The 25734-nt window shown below is 48.5% G+C and overlaps 1 protein-coding gene across 2 annotated transcripts; it reads right to left on the bottom strand.

The window, feature by feature from the left end:
• Positions 1 to 1951: 1951 nt before the first annotated feature.
• On the bottom strand, positions 1952 to 11828 carry LOC132243306 (acyl-coenzyme A thioesterase 1-like). Of its 2 annotated transcripts, none has more exons than XM_059722936.1 (3): positions 11765 to 11828; positions 8995 to 9197; positions 1952 to 5698 (listed from the first exon to the last, which is right to left on the bottom strand). In XM_059722936.1, exons 2-3 carry the CDS (start codon positions 9055 to 9057, stop codon positions 5096 to 5098), a joined length of 666 nt encoding a protein of 221 aa, XP_059578919.1. In that variant the 5' UTR covers positions 9058 to 9197; positions 11765 to 11828; the 3' UTR covers positions 1952 to 5095. The 2 variants fall into 2 exon arrangements, with proteins under 2 accessions (XP_059578919.1, XP_059578918.1); XM_059722935.1 differs by lacking the exon at positions 11765 to 11828 and adding an exon at positions 10561 to 11131.
• Between the last annotated feature and the right edge of the window lie 13906 nt (positions 11829 to 25734).

Below are 25734 nucleotides of genomic sequence, written 5' to 3'. Positions count from 1 at the left end.
CTTTATTGGCCTGCTGAGAGCTTGCCCAGCACCCAGGCAAGGCCAGGATGGGAGACAAAAGCAGCAAAGGTGGAGCTGGATGTAGGCCAAGTGTGCTTTCCCCTCCCCTCCTGCCCACCAGCCTCAGCCCTGGCATCTAACTTGGGGGAAGACCCAGATGAAAGGTGTTTCAAAAGCAAATGCTGAAAGATGGGTAAGCAGGATCCAGGAGCGACACCCTGAGAGAATCTCAGACTGGGTACTCCTGGCCTTGGGGAGGTTGAACAGAGCATAAATTAATAAAGCCAACTGAAATCAATCCTGGGGTCCCTGATTTATTCATCATTCAGAACAAGAACCCAATCTCCAAAGCCCCCCAGGAATGATCTGTCCACTAGCTTGATATATAAGAGAGGCACAGCCTTCTCTTCCATTTTGAAAGTAGGGCACCTCCCACTGCATTGCATAGTGACGCTCATCCATTAAGTGTGCTCCAAGACCACCTACTGGATTGAGTCCCTGCAGAAACTAGGCAAAGGAACATAGTTTCTGACAAGGCTTAGGTGTGAGAGGCTCCAAGCTGCTCAGCCTCCTCAAGACTGAGATGCTTTGGTGAAGAAGCACAACTTAGACACCTGGGAAAGTTTAAAGGCCAAAACCAAAGGGGACCTATACAGCTGAGGTGCCCCCAGATTTAGGTGGTGGCTGGACATGAATTTTCAGCGTGCACATTTAGATTTGGCTCTTAAATTTCTCTCTTTTTCTTTTTCTTTTTTTTTGGATCTAGCTTTATAGACCCTGTGGTTAGAGCCCCAACTTCTAGCCTCACATGATGAAAATAAATCTCAGCAATTAAACAAAATGTTTTTAACCTTCACTTGTGCAGAGAACTCGAAAGCATGAACAGAAGGTACCCAACACCAGGGCATGTAGATGACCTGAAACTACTTCTACAGAAGGTATGAACTGTTTCCCTCATCTCCTCTTGAGATGTGCTGCCAGTTCAAGGAAGAATGGAGCTACAGCACAGGAACAGGACAGTGACATGGAAACTATTTGCAACGTATCTGGGACCCCTTACTGTTTTAATTCACCCCTTCCTCCTCACTGGCTCCCTGGACCTTCCTTTATATACTCAACATGTCACATGCTGTTACATGTAACATACTACAAGTTAAGCCCTCCAGATTTTCTGTTCCTCCCTGCAAGTCAATACTGTTGCCAAATAGAATGGAAAACGATATTCAAGACACTGGCGATCATCTGTCTTAAAAGATCAGTCTTATCTAATTCAGTGTGTCCCACTGTTCTTTCTTCAGCTTAAATGTTGCAGCTGACAGACCTTTGCCTGGTGATTAATGACAAGAATAGCAATGAGAACCTCAACAAACCAACTTATCCATGTGTAATCTTCACACGTTCCATGTAGTCCAGTCCCCAATTAACAAAGAAGTAAGAGCAAAGACCAGCTAGTCACCTCTGACAGTTTTTCCTGATTTTCATTTGGATCTTGAAGTGACAGTGTGCCTTTGTCCTTTAGTCTGCCTTTGTCCTTTTCTCCTCACTCCTCTACAATTGCCAAATCTGGCTGCTTCTTCCTTCACTTTTCCACTATCAGGGTGCCAGCAGTGGAGGCACTGAGGGACAGGACAGTCTCTCTCCTGTCAGTTTTGGCTTCTAACACCCCAGTAGTTCTCACTATCTAGGAGAAGCAAATGCAGGAAAAATCCTGCTCAGGCCCTGCAAGTCTCAGAGGGAACAAAGTTAACTGTAGTGCAACTAGGGGTAGGCTAGCAGGCCACCAATCCTAGGCACCAAATAAGAGCAGGTACAAGAATGGCAGCCCCGGGGCACAAATCCTTCCTAGGTAAGTCTCTGACAGCTAACTGTATGCATCCTGACAGGACATGTGCATGCTTGTTGCACATGGAATATCTGAAGACAAAAGCTGCCAGCCCAATAAACACACAAGTTGTGTTTTTAGAAGCTTATAATGTTTATTATTTAACTCACATACAGTAGTCTGAAGTTGGTGTGACATTACTTAGAAATGGATCGTATTCTACCAGGAAAGGAGGCAAAAAAAATCCCCGAGTCAAGTCCCTAGGGGTCCAGCAGTAACCCCACACCCAGGAACAGCTCTTTACTCTTCCCAGGGTGGAAGAATTGGCACTTCAAGCAACAGCTCACAGCCCTTTGGTAATGGTAATGCCTGATAGCCCAGAGCTGTTTGGTAGTGGTGAAAGATATGGGGAGGAAGAAAATATTCCTCAGTGGCTGCCTCACAGTAACAGACCAAAGCCTTCCATTGTTTATTCCCTTGGCCAAGTCCTACAATCATCTGTGCTCACACAGGACTGCGAAATACTGAGAATCACAGGAATTTTTTCATCCAATTTTATCTTGCAAGACCAAGACGCCTCTTGTAGTGGATTTCTCTCCTTGGTCACTCAGGAAACTGAAACATATTGTATAGCCTAGATCAGATAACTAACTCAAGTACATTATTTATAGTCAAGCAGAAGGTAAGACAGGATACCACTCTAGGCTGCCTATACACATGCTTGGGGGTGGAAGGTGGGGCATTTTAATTTGAGCAGTTTCCAGAGAGTCGCTCTAATTAAAATTCCACAGCATCACATGTATTAATCCCTTGTATATTTAAAAATGAATGCAGGATGCTTTAACTAAAGTGCACTCAATAAGCTTTAGTTAAAGCACCGCAACAGCCATTTTTAAACCTATGGGAGCTTATATGTGATGCTAGAGCGTTCTAATTAGAATACAGAGCAGACCCGATTAATCGTAATGCAATTAATTCAAATGCATGTGTTGGAGCACATGCATAGGCACCCTTAGAGACTAACTGGTTCAGACAGGCATGATCTTCATAGGCAACAATCTACTTCATCAGATGCTAGCCAAATCATAGCACCTGACTAAGATGCCTTTGAAAGCTCATGCCTCTCTGAACCAGTTAGTCTCTAAGATGCCACCCTGCTCTACCTTCTGCCTGACTTGTGACTAACATGGCTAACCACCTCACTGCTCATTATTAATAAAATAAGTACATTCAACCTACACTTTGCTCTATGAGAAAAAAAGAAGCCTATTTTTTTTAAGAAATCTAAACAACTATGAGGAATGGAGTTTAAATGAATACTGCAAAGGTCATTAAGTTCAGGAACAGAAATATTGTCAAAACTGGCATCTCTGCTATCAGCATTTTTGAAAACTCTCTCATTGATGGAAATGTAGAGAGTTATTATTTGTGGGCATGTTTTCCACAATATCATGCTATTTGCCAACATGACTAGTATGTACATAGCAGGGCTAATCTGTTCTAATGCATCTTCTGCAAAGATGCCATAAGCAAATTTATCTGTAAATGCCTTCAAGTGAAATCCTTTACTTTTAAGCAACAAATATACTCTGAAAAGTAATTATATAAGAAAGGCAGAATTTTCCTGTGCCATTCTAATTAAAAATATGCTGTTTTCTACTTGTCAGCCCAGCCAACCTAATCTTAGTTCTGCAAGTCAATATGAGTATTTTCTGGTTCCTACCAGCAATATAGACCCAGCAATGAAAATGTCTGGGGTTGTTGTTTTTTTTTTTAACAACTGTTCATAAGGAGAAAAAAAAATGTAATCCAGAGCTGTGGCGATGATGATCTTAACTATGGCAAACACAGCAAAAACATAGTACTCAGTTTTCAGAGGGGCTGCAAACCTACAACCTTAATTAAAATTAATTGGAACTGTAGTTGCTCTGCACACCTTAAAAAAAAACAAACCAGACAAATCTTTTGTCAGTAAAGTCTGCAGATAAGATTGTGAGAATACACAGAGAAAAAGATCAGAATAAAACGTTGCCATGGTTGCATGTCTTAAACAATTTCCATGAGTTCTCTGGTTTCAGTTCTTCCCTTCCAATTTAATCCTCTAAGTCCTCCTTAGATAAGTCAGGGTAGAGTAATTGTACAGGAAGTGATGAGGGGCTGTCCACTTTATCATTCATTTTGAAACAGCTGTAGTGTTACAACATAACCATTCCACTACTTTTCCTATTTTTGTCACTCCTCTAGTGACCAAGGTTAGATCTACCTTAGCTTAGAAGTGAAATGAGTTACTACATGTATCCTAAGGGCCCAATTCTCCCTTCAAAACCATCTGATTTGGAAAATAATAGCCTCTGAACAACAGAGGCTGAGTCAATAGAAGGAAGTTTTGTGGATCTGCATTGTGCCACCTGGCATAGCTTAGGTGGGCAAACTTGCACAGCTAAAACAGGCTCAGTGCTGCTGGTTCCTTATTTTTATAAGTTAATGATCATGGAGAAAACATGTAATTCGTGCTCTTCATACCAACTGTTTATTCAGGCTGTTTACCTATGCATCAGGTGTGACTAATCCAACAGAACTTGATTGTTTTTCTAGAGATAGAAAGATTAATTGTCTGATCAGGAGTCAACCAGTCAACAACACTGCTAACTTTGGGAGAAAAAAACACTGTTGTTAGATATAAAAATGCTGACAATGTTTAAAGCAGAGAAATTGCACTGATATGCAGGAATATCAAATAGTCAGGCAAAAAATGAGAAAGGGAAGCAGACTGTATAATTGCAGATAGAAGAAAATAATAGGAGAAAAATCTTGGCTGAGAAGTTACAGAGAAGGCCTACTTCTAGAAAAGCTGATAAATGGAAGCAGAAATGGAAGGAGAAATGATGATGCTAAGTCACCTTACACTTACTGAGGAAATAAATCTGAATAATTTTCAACTTGGTTGGACCACTTTCCTCATTTAAAATTATTCTTAAATGGAGGCCTATCTTGCATCCATCATCATCCAGTACCTAGCCTACTTTACACAGAGCGGAAGTGCAGGCCAGAAAGCTAAGGCAGCAGAAAAATTGGAAGAAAAATATTAATTATTAAGAATAATTAAGAATTAGACCCCAGGTATCTGGCCCACCCACCCACTGCCATTGTAAATGAAGTTAGGATATCTTATTCTCTCAATTTCTCTTTCATTCTCATTCAGAGATACACTCACTAAAACAAATTTGAAATTCCAGAAACCTTTTACATGGAACAACTTCACAGCTAAGTGTATCACAACTTGCTGGGTTCACTCTGGTTGCTACTGAGGTATTTGTGGAAGAAGGCTTGGATCTTCTGCCAAGCATCCACCTGGGCTTCAGAGTGAGCCTTGGGCTCACCTCCCCAGATCACTGTGCTGCCCACCAGCAGATGCATGGAGGCTTCACACATTGGGAAGTATGGGGGCTCAATGTAATGCCCCGCTCCTTCGTAACAGATTATCTCAGGCTTCTCCTTCCCATGAGCCAACAAGCGCTTGGCACCCTCAATGGCAAAGAATTCACTCCTCCAATTACGATCATCTTTGCCAACAATGAACAGAAAGCAGCTATCAGCCTTCTCCAGTGGGATCAAGCTTTGCTGGTTAGGCCCCTCTAGTGGATTGTTCAACGTGTCCACAATATCTACAAGCCCAGACTTGTCGATTTTAAGCCGCTTTCGGTCGAACCCAAGAGGTGGAATGGTGATGTCCTTGTAGCGAAGCACTGCACCCACATTGGCCACAGCTCCATTGATGACAACAGTCGCAGTAATACCTTTTAAGAAGGAGGCCATAGATACACATAGCTCACCCCCTTTGGAGATTCCAAGCAAGCCAACTCCTGGACCTTTAACCTGAAAGGAAAAGAAACTGTAAGGACTATACTGAAACAGTAGTAATCTTACACTGTGGTAGCACCTTCATTTACATGGATCCCCAAGAGCTCATCATTTGAAAACTGCATTTACTTTCCAGAAATCCCTTCATCTTTTAACTGCTGCCACACTTGGAGGAGGACAGGGCAAACATTTTAACAATGCAGTCACAGTATTAAAACTAACTAACTGATAATAGCTTCTAGGACAAAAATACTTTGGCAATTCAGTCAGAAACAAAGTTTTCTGTGGTAGCCTCTGGTTTTCCCCTCTATTATTCTATCATCTAAATATTGGCTCAGCCCAGCTCTACCCAGCTTCAGGGCAGCCCCTGCTTTCCATGTGGTTCCCATTCTCTTCTGGCTGCTACCTTCCCAAGGGCCAGACCAGGCTGGCCCGCCTGTGGTGCCTCCCCGCCACACCTACTTCTTCCTGTACTGCCCTGGCCCTGGCGTTTCGCGCCCCAGTGCCAACCTCGTCCAGATGGAATGGGGCATCTGTCTGCCCAAGCCCCAGGGTCCACCCACCCACTGGGAGCCTCCAACACTGTGGCCCCCTGCAGCACGTGCCCGGGCCCTGGCCTCACCTACCTGCAGCTCCCTGCCAGGGGCTGGAGCCCAGGCCTGGACAGGCACTGCAGAGTGCTGCTGCGCTGGACACTCCCAGCCAGCTCGGTCCCGAGAGCTGCCCACGGAGGCTGTTCCCAGGACTTGGGGGGGGCTTTTGCAGACAGGCACTGCAGCTGGGCCCTTGCTCTGCCCCGCTTGCACTGTTTCCAGCACGCAGGGAGGCCGAGCCTGGAGCCAGGAGCTCCCTGAGCCCAGTGTCCTACCCTGGCCAGGTGGTATCCCCTCATGGGCAGGGCAGCTGTGGTCCATCCCTGCAAAGTTGCGCAGACTGGGTCAGGCCTCACCTTGGGAGGGAGCCACTGGGTCCCTGCCTGCCCACTAGAGCCCAAGTTTGTGGAGCCCCAGGGCAGTCCCCACTTTCCGCCCAGCCTCCACTCTCCTCTGGCTGCAGCCTTCCCAAGGGCCAGGGCGGGCCAGCCTATCCACAACACCTCACCCTGAGCCTCCCAGATGCTGCTCCCACCCATGTGGGATGGGGTGTCCGTCTTTCTGAGCCCTCCCTCCCAGCCTTGGGCTGGGTTCCCTCTGCTCCAGGATAGTTGGGGAACCCCAAGCACTCTGGCCCTGGAGGCTACTGCTGGAGTGTCACTGCCTCCATCCACTGGACACTGCCCCGGGCCATCAGGCCCAAGTCGCAGCCGGTAGCAGTGGGAGATGCGGGCAGTCAGATACCCCGTCCTATCTCTACAGGGCTGGCACCGGGGTGCGAAACGCCAGGGCAGCTCTTGGGGCCAAGCCAGGAGCCCCACAAACCCGATGTCCTGCCCCAGCCAGGCAGTGCCCCCTCGAAGGCAGGGTAGCCGTGGCCCATCCCTTTCTTTTTTTCCTCCTCTCACTTCTCTCTTCTTTGCTCCTTTTCCCTCTCTTCTTTCCGTCCCCTTTTTTCTATTTTTCTCTCTTGTCTTTACCTCATTCTCTATTTCTTTTTGCTCTCTCTTCTCTTTCCCCTCTTTTTTCTCTCTCTCATCACAACATGCTTAACAAAAAAAAAAAGAATACACAAGAACAATGGCAGTATATGAAGTTTTATTTATTGTCACCAGGTTTAGAATGTTTAGAAAACCTGGTATTTACTGTAAAAAAAACAACAACCCATTTATGATTATTAACTATATTAATATGCAGCGCGTCCCACCATGTAACCCCCGCCCCAGTTTTGTTTTTCTGGCATGCCGGTACTCCACTACCTTACAAGGTAGACACTGCAGTTTTTTTGGCACTCCAGTCAAAAATGTTGCCTACCCCGTTCTAAGCGGTTTTCAGCTATGAGTTGGTGAAAGGGGAAGACCTATATTTTAAATAACAACTCTCAGTAAAATTATCTTAAGCAGGTGTTAAGTTTGACTGCATGTCAGAAATTTAAGAGGACAACAGATTACAGATGCTGTTGTAAACCACAGGTCTCTGTATGTTACATCTTTCCTGCTCTAGCTTCAGCATTAAAGATGCAACTTTTATCTCACTAACAGTCCCCAGCTATGGAACCAGCTTTTGCTCCAGTGACAGATAAGAGTTGCGCTTCTACCTCTGGAGATCTTCAAGCCAATACATCAGATAAGATGGATTCTGGTAAAGTAACAATCCCCAAAACAGGCATTACAAATTCAGGAAATGCACTATTGGGGGTATGGTTATAATGAAATCTTTAGTCTTGACAGACATCTGTATGGGTCAGACTCATGGAGGAGCAACAAATTTACCCAACAGAAGTTTAACCAGTCTTCAGTGTGGATGTCTGTGCCATTCAAAAGCACAACTGTCACAGAGAATAAAGAATGGTGAGATCTTGGAGTAAGTGCAACTCCCCACAACTGCCTGAATAGCATAGCCCAAATGGCTGAGTCACCTTTGCCAGGTCATAGTAATTCTGGACAACAGGCTCTCTAGAGAAGCCCTGTTCTGATGATTCCAAGTCCAAAGAAAGACAGGTAGATGATGGTAGCAGCAGCTTTACAGATCAATGATGAAAAAATGAAAGCAACTGGCCAAGGATATTATTGGTTGGTATTGACCACTCTCTCCCCCACTTATATGATAGTGCAAAAAAGTGGGCACATTCAAGAGAAATACACATGTGGAAAACTACTAACAAGACAGACTTTAAAACAGATCATTGTTGAGAACCTAAAGCACTAAGTGATTACCAAAAGCCACAACCAGCTACTAGGGACTGCAATACCAGACTGGAGAGTTTAAATTTATAGTAGTGATCATGATAGCTTTTTCCAGCCCCCCAATAAGTGTGGGGACTCCTTTGAACCACAGATCAAAGCAGCTTATCATGCATAACAAGGTCACAGATTAGTTACCTAATCACAGCCATCTAGAAAAAGATTAAAAACCCTCTGGACATCTGAGAAAAACCAATGCCACCGGTTCCTGCTCACCCCTCAGAAGAAACAGATAAAGTGTAGTGGAATTTGCTAGTGGTAGACAAAGCACTCTGCTCTCCAACAGGAAATGGTCAACTTACCTGTCACAGAGGATTACTGACACATGAGGTAAAGAAAGATACAAACCAAGTAGATAATAACAGAATTCAACAGAACCTGTACTTTAGCACAGCAGCTGTGTCCAATGCAGCTTCCCAACAACCTTGGGATATGAACCCTGTGTGTTGGGGAAAGAGAAATCCAATGAACTAACCTGAGGGTGTTCCAGCATGTAGTTTACAGCCTCCTCAAAGTATTCCAGGTGGAATTCTGTCATTTCTTTAGGGAGGTCTTCATAGTTATAGTAAGCCAGGGCTAAGGTGGCAAAGCCATGATTGGCCAGCAGGCATGCCCTGTATTCTGGCAGCCCTCCACCAGTTCCATACAGGTCAATAATTCCAGGAAAAGGGCCATCTCCTGTAGTAAATGAGATAAGCAGCTTCCCTTTGATATTGCTCTCTTATAAAATAAATAACTAGAGAACACTAGATTCCTATATTTTCTATCAATTCTCAGTAAACTGCTAAATACTTTAGAGATTAATCTAAGTTGCACAGGACAGCAGATCTGCTACACTGCCTGCAGGTATAAATAATACAGAAACTCCCAAATTAACAACAATGGATGCAGCACTAGAAGGGACCCTTGGCTTGCCAAGTCTAGTCCTCTGCTATCAAAGGCAAGCATGTCATACAATCCAATTCAAATTTATCACAATCCATTTTAAAAACTACCTAGACTGACTGTTTGCTCCCATTACGGTACACCCATTGGAAGGCTGCTGTAAAACCAGGCTCCTTTGAAGACTGGAATTGTTCTCCTGGTTTCTAGCCTCAGGTTACTCTGGGATCATTTTTAATACCCATTTATTCTTGAGCTACCACTGTCCTTTACCTTAAGAAGCAATTCTCCCTGTATATACAGGGTCTTCATAAAGTCCTTGTGCACTTTTAAACTTTAATAAGTTGTACACAAGGACTTTATGAAGACCCTGTATGTACAGGGAGAATTGCTTCTTAAGGTACAGTGGTAACTCAAGAATAAATGGGTATTAAAAATGTTATCTATGTCTATATCTATCAACCACATCTCTCATGCTTCTGTTGCTGGGCTAAATTAGGCCAAGCTTTTTCATTCCATTGCATTAAATAGGCTGCCAGCTCATCTGATCTTCCCTGGAACCCTTTTCTGTGCCTATCCCAGTTCAAAACCATCTTTTGCATAGTTATCTGGAATATCAGCACGTCTTGCAGAGGTGGCTTTGCCAGTGCCTGCTGCCAGGCTATTAACAAACCCCTTTCTGTCATGAAAACACCTGACTTGGGGAGTGGGAGCGATCCTGTGACTAACACACCCAGGCCTTTCTCCTCTGCTCCCCTTCCCAGGCAGGTGTCACCTCAGGTATTACAGCAGGGCTTCTTCCTTGCTGGTCCCACAAGCACATAGGGTTGCACTCTGCCCTTCTGCGTGTCCTCACCTGGCTCTTCAGGGCTGCAGGTCGGTGGCTTGTGTTGAGCACATGTGAGAGCCGGCGTGTCCCCTTCACCTGCACTGTGGCTCTAGTAACACCCCCAGCCAACCCCATGTGATTCAACCTCCCCCGGGGCAGCGCCCTCCTTCAGCCACCTGCTAACCACAGAGACACAGTCAAGGTCGCCTAGTCCGACCCCGCAGGGCGGGTGCTGTTTTGGTGTTACGAGCGGCCTCCACCCAAGCAAGCTGAGGGGCCCGCGATGCCGGCGGCCCGGCCCTGTGCCCCCCGCGGGGCGGGGACACTCACCGGGCGGCAGGAAGAGCGTGGCCCGCAGGCGGCCGTGGCGCAGCGGCAGGCGGGCGACGCCGGGCCCCAGGAAGCAGCGCTCGTGCTCGGCCCGCGCCAGCAGGCGGCCCGGCAGGGGCCCGTGGCCCTCCAGCACGTCCAGCCGCAGGCGGAAGGGGCTGCGCACGTCGCGCTTGAGCAGGCGCCTGAAGGGCCGGCGCGGCCGCAGCGCCCACAGCAGCCCCATGGGCTCCAGCCCCGAGAAGCTGCCCCCGGGCAGCGCCGGCGCGCGGCTCAACTCCAGCTCCCCGCGCTCGTCCGCGCGGTAGCGGCCGCACGCCTCGAAGTCCTCGCCCGCCTCGTCCTGCAGCGCCGCCCGCAGCGTCACCTCCTGCCGCGGGCCCAGCCCCTCCACCGCCAGGCCCAGCGGCTCGTCCCACAGGCTGCGCCCGCCCGGCACCAGCCGCACGCGCGGGGCGCCCATGGCCGAGCTCCGGCGGCACGGGGCGCGGGCGCCAGCTCTGCGGAGGAGGCGCAGCGCGGGCCACATGGCGCCGCCGCCTGAACAGCTCGGCCCCGCGCCCGCTCCCCCTCTGGCTGCGGCTGGTTGCGGCAGCGGCTCCGCCCCGCCCGGCCCGGCCCGGCCCCTAGCACCCGCCTCGAGCTGTCCTGACTGCCCTCCGGGCCAAGGCCTGCCGCACCTTCCTGCCAACCGCAGCTCCCCGCTTCCCTGGCTCGTTCCCGGGCATGTTCTGCTCTGCTCACCCTGCCCCTTGTTCTCTGCTTCAGCAACTGCTATGTTTTTATTCCTCAACTGTTGTTTCTTACTTTGCATTTTCACTCCTTGTATTTTAAGCAGGTCATCCAGCCCTCAGTGACACCTGTTACGCTCCCAAGGTCCTTTGCTTGGTCTCAGCTTGACTATAGCTTAGCATAACCATGGCCTAGTGTAACCACAACTCCTGCACGTAGTGGCCACGACAGCTCCAGCCACCCGTGGCACTGGGTCCGTGGCAGGCCGGCACTGGGAGCAGTGCAGACAGTCTTTGCAGAGCTGTTTTGACAGTGTTGCCAAGTCTCACAAGAAAAAAATGCAGTGCTGCATTTAAAAACAAGGCTGACTGTAACAGGGCCCTGCCCTGTTACTAGGGGTTTGGGGGAGTCTGAACAGCCCCACACCCCAGAAGCACCTCTGCACACCCATCCCAGACCTGGGAAAACTCACCGGAGGCTGGGGAACTACATCCTGGGAGGTAGTGAGTCCCACCGCAAGGGAGCTGACACAGGTGTGAGGAGTGAGAGAGGATTAGCCACTGTGAGCTCCAAGTGGGAAGGATAAAAGACACTGAAAGCAGCCTCAAGGGGCTGCACCTGGCCCAGGAAACAGGCTGCCTGGAGTTGCCAGGGGGTTAAACAGCCACGAGGAGAGCCCAGAGCAGGGCTCTTCTCTGTTTGTTTGCTTGCTTGATCATTTACCTTTGGGTATTATCCACTAGCCCGGCTGTAGCAGAGGCAAGGGCCCTGAACTGTGGGTTCTTGGCCAAAGACAGGAGCAAAAGTAAAACTGGTCAGCTCAACTAGCTTGACTAAACATACCGTGCTGTGATCTGCCCAGGCTCTGCCCATAGCAGCCTACACCAACCCATTTTAAAGAGAGGGGAGTAGGGAAGACCTCCATATACAAACTCCATATCTTTTTAGCAGCTCTAGTTTTGCTGCATATAATATTTAAATAAATGCATATGTACTTACATTATTAAAAAAAGGCCATCCACAGTCTCTGTTGCCATCAGATATATGTTGAACTGTTGGAGCATATCCCAGCTTGGGACAAAATCCTTGTAGCAAATCCCCAGTCTTCATAACTGGGATGTGCAGGATGCAGATATTGGCCCTGCCCCAGCTCCTTGCAGCGCTGACAGCCACCTGCACGCCCCTGCCTGGAGCATGTGAGCTGCAGACTGTGGCTCTGCCCCAGTTCCGGACCACGCGGTTGCTTCCACAATCTCAGCCTGACCCCAGAGGAGCTCCCTGCCCTGCCGTGCTCCCTGCCAGCGCTGCTGCAGCCAGTCTCCACAAAAACCCTGGCCCTGCACTATCAATGTGGCTGTTGCTGGGGTTTCCATGGAAACTGGACCCAGCCACATGCAAAATAAGCAAACTCCAAATAAAACAAGCCCAAAAAACTGCAATACGTGACTCTCAAAAAATATAAGCGACTTTTAAAAAAACACAAGCCCAATTCTGCTTATTATAAAGAGGCTTGGCAACAGTGCGTCTGGGCCTTCTAGCACCCCAGGGGCCAGCCCCATGACTCCCTCATGGCACAGGAGGCTGCTCAGGGCAGGGATGTTCTCCATCCTCCAGGCCATGGGTGGCACCTCCCCAGGGTGCTCTCCAGTGACAAGACAGTCAGTGCCATGGTTCTATCAGGGCTCCTCTTGCTATTTTAGAGCCAAATCCTTGTCAAAAACTGACCCCTCAAGAGTTAAATGTGGCTCTCTATCCTGACTGCTTTGTGCATGAAGGAGAGGGCTAAGCCTCTGCCATAATTCCACCCTCCCCACCCCTTTCCCAGCTTCAAGCTGTGAATCTGCCTGGTCCTACATACAATTCATGGTTGAAGAAACAGAAGATCATGCAATGACCCAGACAAAACACTAGCTTTCTTAACAGGTGTGGAAGAAATTAAACTTTGCGTTGTGGTTGTATTAGAATTGGCAGAGCCATTTAGGTTTATTTAAAACTATACAAGTGATCACAGGGAGAGCTCTTAAAGGAACTCTGACTTCTACAAGTTTACAAGCATATTTATACTTTAGACAGCAAAAAAAAATGCAGGGTTCAGACAAAGCAACTTTGAGAGAAACAGAAAGATGTTGATCATTTGTTTGTCACACGTAAGCAGTTTACTTATTTAAAAAAAACCACTATGTTTTGGGAACAGTTGTTAGCTTCTAGTTTGGTGGAAAGGAGAAGGTTAACATCTGCACACAAACAAAACAAGGCATGAAGGTTTTTCTTTATCTTACAACATTTTGAAACACATAGCATCAGCATCTTCTCTTCTCTTTCTTTCTCTTTGTCTTTCCTCTTAGTCAAGTAAGAGGCCTGGTTAAACTTACTTCCACACAGGAAAGTTGCTATGAAATGCATGTCATGAAAATCCTCCCCTTGCTGTATGCCTGCTTGTTTCCTAAATGTCACTTTATTTAAGATTCTCCCTTCAACTACAGATGAAGGCACTGAAGATTTTTCAGTAGTAAATGAGAATGATGGTATAATCCATCCAATGGTTTATGGCATTATTTATTTCAGTGATTCTCAACCAGTCTGCCTTGCACTCTTTTTATGGGTGCTCCTGGGTACCTCACAATGTTGGCATGGTTAGGCATGCAAACATGATTCACAAACCCAGAGATTTCAAACAGGGAGTCATGATGTTAAAAACATTCTGACCTGTTGTGGTCTTTCTGAACTCTTTGCAACAGAAACATTGCCCTATTATTTTTCTATAGTCAAAAAAATGAGTGAAAAGTGGGAGCTGGCAGTTTTGGAGGAGTGCCTTGAATCTATGAATGGGTGCCTTAAGCCTAACAAGGTGTGCCTTGAGTCTAAAAACACTGAGAACCACTGACATAGTTCATGTATGGCCTGGAGCACACACTATCACATGTATAAACAAGAAAGAACATGGGTTAAGAAACAATAGGGTTACCATATGTCCAGGTTTTCCCAGACATGTCCTCCTTTTGGATCCTTCAATCTCCATCTAGGCAAGGTTTTTTTTTAAAATATGATCAAATGTCCATGATTTTGGTCGGCTCAGCTTTGAAGTTTTTCCTGCCTTGCCCTAGCAAGGAGCTGCTTGGGGCTGGAGGGAGCGGGGTGGGGGAGGGCAATTGGAGGCAGGGTGCACATGCATGTGGCCGGTATGCAGCCAGGCAGGGTGGTGGGAGCAGTCCGGGTGCCAGGGCTGTGGCAGGGCAGGGGAGGCAGGGGGAGGGAGGGGATGTGCCTCCCCTTTCAGCAGGGGAAGGTGGGGGGGCCCTTTGGGGGCAGCAGGGAGCTACATGGCCAGGTCAGCAGCATTGGGGCTGGTGCCTGTGCTTGCAGGGATGGGGGGAACAGGGGGCTGCAGGTTGGAAGTGAGGTGCACCAGCAGGGCTGGAGTGCTGTGGCTTGAAAGTGAGGGGCACAAGGGGGTAGGGGACTATAGGTTGGGAGTGTGGGGCACTGGCAGCACCAGGAGGCTGTGGGTTGGGAGTGAGTGGCACAAGCATGGCCTGGGGAGCAGGGTACTGCAGGTTGGGAATGAGGGCACTGGCAGGGCCAGCGGTCTGAGGGTCAGGAGTGAGGGGGCAGCAGCAGGGCTGTGTGGGCTGTGGCTTGGGAGTGAGGGGCAACGCAATGGGCAGGGACAGGGCACTGACATATCACTGCCCCCCACAATCATATGCCACCCCTTACCCTGTGCAACAGGTGTCCTCTTTTTTGGAACTGGAAATATGGTAACCCTAAGAAACAAGCTTTCCAAAATGAAAAGATTCAAAGTAACTGGCACTTACAAATTCTTAAAGATTAAATTAAATTCTTACAAATTCTTAAAGATAGGCACAGAATACTGCAATAGTATTTTACCACCTAGTGGTATAGTGCAATAGTATTCTACCACCTAGTCTTGAACTCCCACATCCAGGCAAACACATTTTAACTTGAGTATCTTCTAGTCCAACAGAATCATGGGTATCTCCTGCTGGCCACAAGTTGGGACGTTCTGTTCCTTGGCTAGTGTTTGCATATGCACAGTGAGGATGGAAGTGGCACTCTGGGAGGGTGTGTCAGAAGGGCAGAAGGTTCCAGCGATGGTAAACTTTTGAACTGTCGTGGGGGTGCCTGAGACTCCAGGGATAATTTGTAGCACACCTGACAAAAAGAATGACCCCCAGTTCTCTAGAAGACAAAAAGCCTTCTAGTGGCCTCTACTTAATCTGCAGCATGGGCAGGGGATGTCTGGCCATAGGGGAGCTTTGAGGGCAGAGGTGCTCCAAGTTCAGCTGGCAGTGTCTGCTTCCAAAGCTTCCCTCTTAACCCTCCTCTCTGTCCTCATCTGTGCTGTCAAATGCTGTTCCTGCCAGAGGTTTGCTGGAAGAACTTGAAGATCCTCCAGACTTGAAGGTCCCTTGGGAAAGCAGCACTCTCCCCTCTGTTCCTGGGATCACAGGATTAGGCAACCACAGGGTATGTCAGCCAGTTTTCCAGTTACCAAACAAGCCAACGTCATGTGGCTCAGATTGCACATCGGTTCCCACATTGGGGCAAATACTGATTTTGGTAGAAAATACTTTACTTACCAAACCACTTAACAAACACAACATCTCTGTAGGCTGAGTGCACAGCTGCCTTGACCTGAGGAGGTGCCATGGCATCTGGAGAAGGTGGTGCTGGGTCTGAGGGGTTGCCGCCAGCCCCTTGTGCAGTGAACACAGCCTCAGGTCATTCCTGAGGAGCAGTGGTGCAGCAGCTCCAGCCTGGAAGGTTGCTGTTGTAGCCCTAACACTCCCCCTGGGATCCCTGCAGCATGCCCTGCTGTGAGGAACTGGACTTCTAACATATTCATGTAGAAGTCAGTTGGAGCCAGTGCTTGGACTGTGCAAAGGTACTGAATACATACGCCATGCTACTCAATGCTGCATGAAGCTGAGCTCTTTCAGACTACTTGGTTCACAATGATTTCAGAATACATCTCCTCTTAGATCCACCATGTATGGCCTTTCCCATCAGGTCACCTCATGCTTGTCTCATTGTGTGACCTTCTCATGTCAGTTGTCTCCTGGAGTCTCCCCTTTACTCTCTCCTTAGGGCTAGGGACAGACATTCAAAAAGCCTGAGCCAGAACTGATTCACTCTATGCAGGTTAGTCTGAGCTGTGCAGCTTAAATTGATTAATACCTGTACAGGCATGCTCTGCTAAATCAGGAAATGCAGGCACATGCCTGCAGTGCCTCAAGCCAGAAGCCGGGGGTCACTAGAGCATAGGCGATGTGCAAGGGTGTCATGGGTGGGGCATGTGCCCCCCCCTGAGATTGGTCCTTGCTGGCTGGGGAGTGGGGGCACTGGGAGAAGTGCTGGCCAGTGCCCCCCCCGAGATTGGCGCTGCAGAGTGGGGGGTGCTGAGAGAAGCACCAGTGGCACTTCCGGTTTTGCCGCTGGCACTTCTGAGGTTGGTGATTGGCCACTGGGGGACTCCCCCCAGTTGGTAATCTGCCTGCTGAGGGACCTCCTCCCGGTCAACAATTCACCTGCTGAGGGGCTTCCCCCCAGTTGGCAATAGGCTGCTGGTGTCCCCCCAGACTCAGGAGGCACCAGTAGCCTATGCCTACCAGCCACTGCCAAAGTGGAGGGAAAAGAGATGCCCTGCAAGGCTCTCAACCCTCCCTGCTGGAGTGGAGGGAGCGTGGCCAGGCACCAGCCCAGGCTCCCAAGCAGGGGATGGGGAAAAGTCCTTTCTCTGAAGCAAGGTATTGAACAGAGCAATTTGCAAAGCATACAGAGAACTACCAAAAGTCTTTGCCTAAGCTAAGATACAGCCCAGTAAAACACAGCATCCACAGCTTAATCTATATTAAAAATGTAAACCAGGAAGACAAGAATTAGTTTTACTAATCCTGAAGGCAGAGTGGTCTCCTTGCAGCCAGACAAGGTTCCTTGAGTGAATCTGATATCTTTTATTAGACCAACCCAAATAGTTGGAGAATAGTTATTAAGCAAGCTTTCAGGTTCAAAAACCCTTCGTCAGGCTAAGGAAGTTTCAGCAGTTGGTGTGTGCTCTTCCTGGATGGAATGAAAAGTGAAGAAGCCAGTGGCTGGGCTGGTATGCATACAAGACAGGTAGTCAGTGAAAATGTGGATTGAGGAGTCAATGGGTGAGAGACAGGCAAGGAGGGGGGGGCGGGGAGAGAGAGAAGGGGGATGAAAGTGGAGAGATACCTGGGGAGTCAGATGTCAAGCAAGTTGTAATGTGTCATAAATCCAATGTCTATATTTAGTCCATGATTTTTAGTATCCAGGAGGTTGATGAAGTGGAGTTCATAGGCTCGTCTCTGGGAAGTGTTTTGTAAGTTTCCTTTGAGGATCAGGACCGAGAGATTGGAGAGACAGTGGTTTTCTTGTGAGAAATGTGCCCCCACAGGTAATTGGGTATTTCTGTCTTTGATAGATTTCCGGTGTGCATTCATTCTGGTGCGCAGTTGTTGTTTGGTCTCTCCTACGTATTTTCCATCAGGGCATTTGGTGCATTGGATGAGATATATTACATTTCTGGAGGTGCAGCTGTAAGATCCAGGAATGCTGATGGCTCTGTTGTGAGGTGTAGTAATAGTGGGGGTGGTGGAGATGTGTTGGCAGGTTTTGCATTTCTTGTCATGGCACGGTCTGGATCCTTTTGGTGTGTTCTGGGCTTGAGGAAGTTTGCTTCTGGTGATGAGGTTAGCGAGGTTCAGTGCCTGTTTGAAGGCTAGGATAGGTGACTCTGGGACGATCTTTTTAAGAATAGGGTCTCTTTCTAGTATGGGTTGCAATTTTTTGAGGATTTTCCGTACAGGTTCAAGGGAGGGGTGATACGTCATAACCAGCGGTGTGCAATTTGTGGGGGTTTTTCTTCTGTACTGCAGCAGTTCTTCATGTGGTATCCAGGTGGCTCTTTCAAACGTGCGATCTACCTCTCTGGAGGAGTGTACTTGTTGGGTGAAAGCCTTTTTAAGATTGGTGAGGTGGCAATCCCGGGTGTTCTCTTCAGTACAAATGCAGTGGTATCTGAGGGCTTGGATGTATATCACAGCTTTTTTGGTGTGTTTAGGGTGATTGCTGGTTTTGTGCAGATATGTATGTTGGTCTGTGGGTTTCTTGTATAATATGGTCTGTATTTTATCATTCTGGATACTGATCATCGTGTCTAAAAAGGAGATGCTGGTGAGCCACCTGGAAGAAGACTTTCTCAAGAACTGCACCATCAAACCCTTGCTACACTTAAGATATACCGATGACATCTTCATCATTTGGACTGAAAACCTACAATCCCTGATTGAGTTCCATCAGAAATTCAACAATCACCATCTCTCCATCCAACTTTCTCTAGAATACTCCAGCACCAGCATCTCCTTTTTAGACATGATGATCAGTATCCAGAATGATAATTTACAGACCACGTTATACAAGAAACCCACAGACCAACATTCATATCTGCACAGAACCAGCAATCACCCTAAACACACCAAAAAAGCTGTGATATACATCCAAGCCCTCAGTTGTCACAGGTGACTTCAATTACCCTCACATAGATTGGGAGGAACACTTGGCTAGGTCAGATAGTTCACGCAGTTTCATGCAGTAACCTAGGCAACAGCAACCATGAAATTATCAGGTTCACTGTCCACTGCAAGGTCAACAAATCAACCATCAAGACTGAAGTACTGGATTTAAAAAATGCTGACTTTGACAGGCTCAGAGCATTAGTAGGGGAGGCGATGCAGGACCAGGAAGGCAAGACAAATGGGGTCCACGAAGAGTGGTCATTGCTCAAGGATATGATCCTCAAAGCACAAAAGAAAACCATTCCTGCAAAGAGGAAAGGCAGCAAAAGAGCTGGTAAGCCCTCCAGGCTTTATAGGGACATTGCAGTCCTCTTAAAAAAGAAAAAAGAGATGTATGCACAGTGGAAGCTAGGGATGGTCCTCAAGGAGGACTATACAACAGTGGCTGGAACTTGTAGGGAAATGATCAGGAAAGCCAAGGCGGTGACAGAGTTTAGGTTAGCTATGGGAGTCAAGGATAATAAGAAGTCCTTCTTTAGGTATGTAGGCAGTAGAAGGAAAACAAATGGAAGTGTGGGACCGCTGCTTAAGACCTCAGGACAGCTGGTAACTGACATTCAGGGAAAAACTGAACTCCTGAATGCCTACTTTGCTTCGGTATTTCACCGAACCAAGGGGAAAGTCAACCAAGATAAGGCTCATAGGGGACATGCCAGAACTGACAGCCTCCCCACTGTGGATGCTGAGTGGGTGCAATACCAACTAGAAAAGCTAGACATTTATAAGTCAGCAGGACCAGATGGACTTCATCCGAGAGTGCTGAAGGAGCTGGCTGAGGTCATCCTGGAACCCCTGGCAAAGCTCTTTCAGAATTTGTGGCGCACAGGGGAAATCCCTGAGGACTGGAAGAGGGCCAACATTGTGCCCATCTTCAGGAAGGGGAAGAGGGAGAACTGGGGTAACTATAGGCCAATCAGCCTAACCTTTATCCCAGGGAAAATCCTGGAAAAGCTCATTAAAGAATCTATATGAGATATGCTTGCAGAAGGTAAGATCCTGAATGACAGCCAGCATGGCTTCGTCACAAGTAGGTCTTGTCTTACCAATCTCATCTCCTTCTATGATCAGGTCTCTCACCACCTGGACACGGGAGACATGGTAGACATTATATACCTAGACTTCCTAAAGGCTTTTGATCTAGTATCCCACAATATCTTCATGAGAAAACTGGAAGATTGTGGACTTAGCTGCTCAACTGTTCAGTGGGTAGAAAACTGGCTACAGGGTAGGACCCAAAGAGTTCTCAAGAAAAGTAAAGGGGTAAAAAGAAGGTACTGGGTGATGTGGGGCCTCTGCAGGACAGGCTAGGAAATCTGGTTGTCACACCAGACGACAAAGCTAACTTATTTAACAATTTCTTTGCCTCCATTTTTCTGAGCAGGGACCGGGTAACCCCCCCACTGGGACCCCGTAGACCCCAGGGGAGGCGCACCCAGGCCTAGGGTCAGTGAAGACCAGGTCAGGGAACTTCTGGAGGGACTGGATGTATTTAAATCAGCAGGTCCTGATGATCTCCACCCCAGAGTGCTGAGGGAATTATCAGAGGTCATTGTGGGACCCCTGGCACAGCTTTAGGAGCACTCATGGTGTTCTGGCATGGTGCCAGAGGACTGGAAAAGGGCCAATGTGGTTCCCATTTTCAAAAAAGAGAGGAAGGAGGACCCAGGAATCTATAGGTCAGTTAGTCTTACCTCGATCCTGGGTAAGTTTTTTCAAAGAGTTATCCTGGTGCAAGTCCGCAAGGGGCCAGCCAGGGAGATTATGCTTAGGGGCAACCAACATGGGTTCATTAGAGGCAGGTCCTGTCAGACCAACCTGGTGGCCTTCTATGACCAGGTCACAAAATCCTTAGATGCAGGGGTAGCAGTGGACATAGTCTTTCTGGACTTTAGGAAGGCGTTCGACACTGTCTCTCACCCCATTCTCATTAAAAAACTAGAGGGCTGTAGCATCAACACCTACACAGTCAAATGGGTCACATAACTGGCTGGAGGGCTGCACCCAGAGAGTGGTGGTGGACGGGTCTTATTTGACCTCAAGAGATGTGGGCAGTGGGGTCCCCCAGGGCTCGGTCCTCGGGCCCAAACTGTTCAACATCTTCATCAGCAACTTGGCTGAGGGGGTAAAAAGCACCCTGTTCAAATTTGCAGACGACACTAAGATGTGGAGAGAAGTAGGCATGCCAGAAGGGAGACATAGGCTGCAATCGGACCTAGACAGGTTACAGGGGTGGGCCGATGAGAACAGGACGGGTTTCAACACTGACAAATGCAAGGTACTGCACCTGGGGAGGAAGAACCAGCAGCATACCTACAGGCTGGGGAGCTCCCTTCTTGTCAGTGCAGAGGTAGAAAAGGATCTTGGAGTCTTTATTGATGCCAAAATGAACATGGGCCGACAGTGTGGGGAAGCGGTCAGGAAGGCCAACCGCACCTTGTCATGCATCCACAGATGCATCTCAAGCAGGTCCAAGGGGGTGATCCTCCCCCTCTATGCGACACTGGTCAAGCCACAGTTGGAGTACTGCATCCAGTTCTGGGCACCACACTTCAGGAGGGATGTGGACAACATAGAGAGGGTCCAGAGGAGAGCCACTCGCATGATCAGGGGTCAGCTGGGCAGGCCTTATGAGGAGAGGCTAAGGGACCTGAACCTGTTCAGCCTTCACAAGAGAAGGCTGAGGGGGGATCTAGTGGCCGTTTACAAACTGGTCAGAGGGGACCAGCAGGCATTGGGGGAGTCCCTGTTCCCACGAGCACTACCAGGAGTGACTAGAAATAACGGTCACAAGCTGGCAGAGGGTAGATTCAGGCTAGACATCAGGAGGCACTACTTCACTGTCAGGGCGGCTAGGATCTGGAACCAACTTCCAAGAGAAGTGGTGCTGACTCCTACCCTGGGGGTCTGTAAGAGGAGGCTGGATGAACACCTTGCCGGAGTCGTTTGACCCCAGTACTCTTTCCTACCATGGCAGGGGTCGGACTTGATGATCTGCTCAGGTCCCTTCTGACCCTACCAACTATGAAACAATGAAACTATGAACGGATCTGTGTCGTCCTGGCGTAAAGTGGCCAGTGGTGTCTCTCAGGGGTCTGTGCTTGGACCGGTGCTTTTCAATATCTTTATCAATGATTTGGATGGGGGAGTGAAAAGCTTGCTGGCCAAGTTCACGGACAACACCAAGTTATAGGGCAGTGTGGTCACATCAGAAGATACAGGCGGACCTGAACCGGCTTGAGAGTTGGGCAGACCGGAACCAGATGAAGTTTAACACTTCCAAGTGTAAAGTGCTCTATCTGGGGGTAAACAAACCTCAACATACATACAGGCTTGGTGGTGACAGCTTGACTTGCACCATGGCTGAACGGGACCTAGGGGTAATGATTGACCATCACATGAATACGAGCCGTCAGTGCGAGGTGGCGGTCATCAGGGCAAACAACACCCTGGCGAGCATCAACGAGATGCATCTCATGTAAAACTAAGGAAGTGATACTCTCGCTGTACTCAGCACTGGTGAGACTGCAGTTGGAGTACTGCGCCCAGTTCTGGGCACCACACTTCAATAAGGAAGTGGAAAAACTTGAGGGGGTCCAGAAAAGAGTCACCCGTATGATCAGGGACTTGCAAGGCAAGCCATACAAGGAAAGGCTGAGGGACCTGGGCCTCTTTAGTCTAAAGAAGAGAAGGTTGAGAGGGGACTTGATATCGGCTTACTGCTATATCAGAGGTGTGCATCAGGACCTCGGTGAACAACTGTTCACTAGGGCACCCCCAGGGAAGACCAGGACCAGTAGATACAAACTTTCAGGCTTAATACCAGGAAAAACTCCTTCCAGTCAGGGTGTCCAGACTGTGGAATAAACTCCCACCAGAGGTGGTACAATCACCTACCCTGGAGGTTTTCAAGAGGAGACTGGACAGCCACCTCTCTGGGGTCACCTAACCCCAGTTGTCTTCCTGCCTAGAGCAGGGGGGCTGGACCCGATGATCTGCAAGGTCCCTTCCAGCCCCTTACAATCTATAAATCTATGCTGGGGACTCTGGTTTATCTTAAACCAGCAAGGGGTCTGGAACAGACATTGCATAAACCGCTTTGACCCAAATCAGTTGAGTCTGATACTTCATTCAACCAGGTTTATCTCAAGCCGGTTTCAGACATTTTCAAACTGGTTTATGTGTACTGAACATCTGTTCTGTTACAGATTTAAACCAGTTTCTGATCACTTAAACCAGTTTATGTGTAATGTCTGTCCCTAGCCTAGGTGAGGATTATCCTCTTTGCCTTATCTTCCCAATGGCATTTCCCATTCTCTGTCCTTGCCTCTTATACGTGTTCCCCACCTCTGTTCCTGTATGTCCTTCTTCCCTGTTTTACCAACTGACTTTGCCTCCTGCCCCATGTCTGTTACCCTGAATACTCTCCCCTAGACTCAGCTCCTCCACTTAGGTCTTCTACTTCTACCCATCTCCCTAAAAGCCCAAGCTTCTCTCACCTCTCCCCTTGCTAGTCTCCCTCTTTGAGTCACTATTCCTACTGATTAGGTTCTCTGTCCTCTCTGCTCCTCAAAACAGCACTCGCCCCATACCAGCTACAGCCTCAGGCTGCTCATAGTTTTTCTGTGCCCCAGAGAGCCTGCCCCTAGTTTGCATTCCATAATCCCTTGGCCATAACAGGCACCCATCCAATAGCTGCAGGCAGTCATATATGTTTCTGGAAGTGACTGCATATCCCTGCAAACATCTGCCAGCTTCACTGTCCTAATTCAGTCCTTTCTTACAACCTTCTTTTAATGTGAAGCCTTTACAAATCAACAGTGGTTAAGCTGTTCTCATGGGGACACCACCACCTCATGCAGACTAATATTGTCTCATTGTTTTCTACAGCTCCCCTATCTGTATCCAATGGTTGTTTCGGCTTTTATACATCTATGGTAAAGCTCTTGGTGACAAGCGTTGCCACCTTGTTATGTGTGTAAAAAATCTTTCCCCAAGCATAGGTATTTTCTGGTTTGGGCCCTGGGCTTGTTCTCAATGGGACTTGGACACAATCCCACAGGAAAGGAGGACATACAGGAACAGAGGGAGGGAAAAAACAGGTATAAGAGGCAAGGACAGAGAATGGGAAATGTCATTGGGAAAATAAGGCAAAGAGGAGAATCCTCATCTAGGCTAGGGACAGACATTTGTTTGGGAAGCACCACCAAAGAGGATTACTCAGCACTCGCCCACACCCGTAGGGAGCAGTCCAGAAAAACCAAGGCACAGACCGAACTCAGGGCAGCTTTGGGGATCAAGGTCAACAAAAAGTCCTTCTTCAGATATGTGGGAAGTTGAAAATGGAACAAAGATAGCATTGGGCCCCTGCGGGATCAAATGGGGCAGATGACGTCTGACGCCCAAGAAAAGGCCAGTCTCCTAAATTACTTTTTCGCATTGGTTTTTCACCCTCCCAAGGGGATCACACTGTCAGAAAGGACACAAACTAGCCTGGGAGTGGGTGGCAGACCCAAAATTGATGTGGATCAGGTGAAGGAACACTTTGAGAATCTGGACATTCACAAGTATGCGGGCTCAGACGGATTGCACCCGAGAGTCTTGAAGGAGCTGGCAGACAACATTGCATCCCCCTTGGCAAAGATATTTGAAAATTCATGGCACTCAGGTTAGGTCCCAGAAGACTGGAAAAGGGCCAACGTGATCCCTATCTTTAAGAAAGGGAGGAGGGATGACCCAGGGAATTATAGACCAATCAGTTTGACGTCCATCCCTGGAAAAATTCTAGAGAAAATTGTCAAGGGATCCATCAACACCAGACTAACAGAAGGCAAGCATCTGAATGCCAGCCAACATGGCTTTGTGGCTGGCAGGTCTTGCCTGACCAACCTCATCTCCTTCTATGACCAGGTAACATATACCCCGGACAAGGGAGATGACATGGATGTGGAGTGGGACGGGGCATGGGACAGACCCATGGCTCGTCCAAGGGGAGCGGGGGGGGGCAGTTTCTGCCACTGCACGCACCCTGGGAGGGCACGGGAGGCATATGCCCCTGGATCTGCATGGGGTGGGGTGGGATGGGGTGGGCTGCCACTGTGGGCTGGGGCCAGGGCTGTGCTGGGCTCTTCCTGGCAGGGGCTGGGCCAGGCTGTGCTTGGGGCAGGTGGCGACAGTGCTGGGAGGGGCTATGGCAAATTTTGGGGTGGCTGCAGCCCCCCATAGCCACCCTGCTAGCACTACTGCTGCCCACCCTGAGTGCAGCCTGGCCCAACCCCCACTGGGAAGAGCCGGTGCAGCCCCAGTCACAGCCTGCAGCAGCAGTCCACCCTGTCCTGCACAGATCTGGGGGAACATGTCCCCCATGTCCTCCCAGGGTATGCACAGCAGCGGGAGCCACCCCCTCCTCCCCTTGCCCCTCAAGATGAGCCATGACTCCATCCCACACCCCACCCCACCCCACATCTGCTGGGCAGCCCCAGCCCCACTCTCTCCCTCAGCACAGGGGCCTCTATCATCCCCCTGCCCCTTCCCTTCCCCCACAACAGACTTACCAGCCAGACACTGCTCTTCAAGCTGCTGGGCTGCATATCGGAAATCAGATCGGTATCAGCCAATATGCTTCCTTAAAAATCGGCCCAAAACATCTCTGTCAGTGTACCCCTAGTAATTATAGCATATTCCAACAAAATGGCATATAGGAAGATTTGAAACTTGAAAAACCAGTACCTGTATCTGGTCAAGAGATTCAGACTGATGTGTCAGAGCTTGTTAGGGGTTGGGCATTGTTTAGCACCCAGGTATTTGTGGAAGAAGGCCAAGATCT

This window comes from Alligator mississippiensis, chromosome 2, assembly GCF_030867095.1.
Source record: "Alligator mississippiensis isolate rAllMis1 chromosome 2, rAllMis1, whole genome shotgun sequence".
In the NCBI taxonomy this organism is placed as follows: domain Eukaryota; kingdom Metazoa; phylum Chordata; order Crocodylia; family Alligatoridae; genus Alligator; species Alligator mississippiensis.
The sequence above is the reverse complement of the archived record's forward strand: the minus strand, read 5'-3'. Positions and strand labels throughout refer to the sequence as shown.